The 1,103-nt window shown below is 43.4% G+C and overlaps 1 gene segment (V, D, J or C); it reads right to left on the bottom strand.

Moving 5' to 3' along the window:
* Nucleotides 1-3: 3 nt before the first annotated feature.
* Nucleotides 4-483, bottom strand: LOC103611028 (the record flags this gene model as incomplete). The annotated part of the segment is given in 2 exon segments: nucleotides 4-308; nucleotides 429-483. Coding segments are annotated over 2 exon segments (360 nt in total), but the record flags the coding sequence as incomplete, so codon positions are not given.
* Between the last annotated feature and the right edge of the window lie 620 nt (nucleotides 484-1,103).

Here is a 1,103-nt window from a genome sequence, read left to right as displayed (position 1 = left end):
AGGGATACTGCTATGCTGTTTACAGTAATAAGTTGCAACATCTTCAGGCTCCAGACTGCTTCCAGTGAGAGCAAAATCTGTCCCAGACCCACTGCCATTGAATCTCAAAGGAACTCGAGTGTTGTATGACTGTTGTATAGTGGATGCACTACAGATCAAGAGCTTAGGAGCTTTTCCCAGCTTCTGTTGACACCAGGCTAACCAACTGCTAATGCCCTGACTTGCCCAGCAAGTGATGTTGACTCTGTCTCCTAGAGATGCAGACAGGGAGGATGGAGACTGGGTCATCTGGACATCACATATGGCACCTGAGATTGGAAACATAAAAACAAGTATTCATATAATCATGTTATCAGAGGACTTCTCTGAAGAGCCAGGCAGTACTGACCACACTGGCTGAGTAAATTCCTAGTGTTCTCCCTCCTTACCTGGGAGCCAGAGCAGCAGGAGCCCCAGGAGCTGAGCAAGGGCCCTCACATCCATGCTATGTCCTGACTGGGACTGACTTCTGCACAGGGTGTGCCCAGCCTACTGGGACTGACTCCTGCACAGGGTGTACCCAGCCTATGAATAGGCCTTCAGAGCAGTGAGCTGTGCTCTAGGAACAGTTATCCCAGGGGCTGGGTCAAGGCTGGCTCATCTCAACAACTCAGCACAGGTGCAGTGACCCCAGGTGTCCCAAGTCAGACCAGGGCAGCAGAGATTTTCACGGTAATTAAATCCAAGATTTTCACTCTTAGAGAAAGGAGTTACAAGAAATAAAGGAAGTCTATTTTAATAAATCCTGTGATTTTGGAATAGAATTAGAGATATCAGTGTAAATACGTGTTTTTTTTGTAGATATAGTCATAAATATGTGTCTATGTGTGTGAATAAATATATATAAAATGGATAACTTTCTCTAGTCTAGAAGAAATGACACCACAGTCCAAAATAGTGCCCATAGTGCCCAGATCTTGGTTTCTAAATACCATTCTCCACTTTTTTTTTTGTAGATATAGTCATAAATATGTGTCTATGTGTTTGAATAGATATATATAAAATGGATAACTTTCCCTAGTCTAGAAGAAATGACACCGCAGTCCAAAATAGTGTGCATAGTT

This window comes from Galeopterus variegatus, unplaced genomic scaffold (assembly GCF_000696425.1).
Source record: "Galeopterus variegatus unplaced genomic scaffold, G_variegatus-3.0.2 Scaffold12275, whole genome shotgun sequence".
Classification (NCBI taxonomy): Eukaryota; Metazoa; Chordata; class Mammalia; order Dermoptera; family Cynocephalidae; genus Galeopterus; species Galeopterus variegatus.
This window is presented reverse-complemented; position numbering and strand designations above follow the sequence as displayed.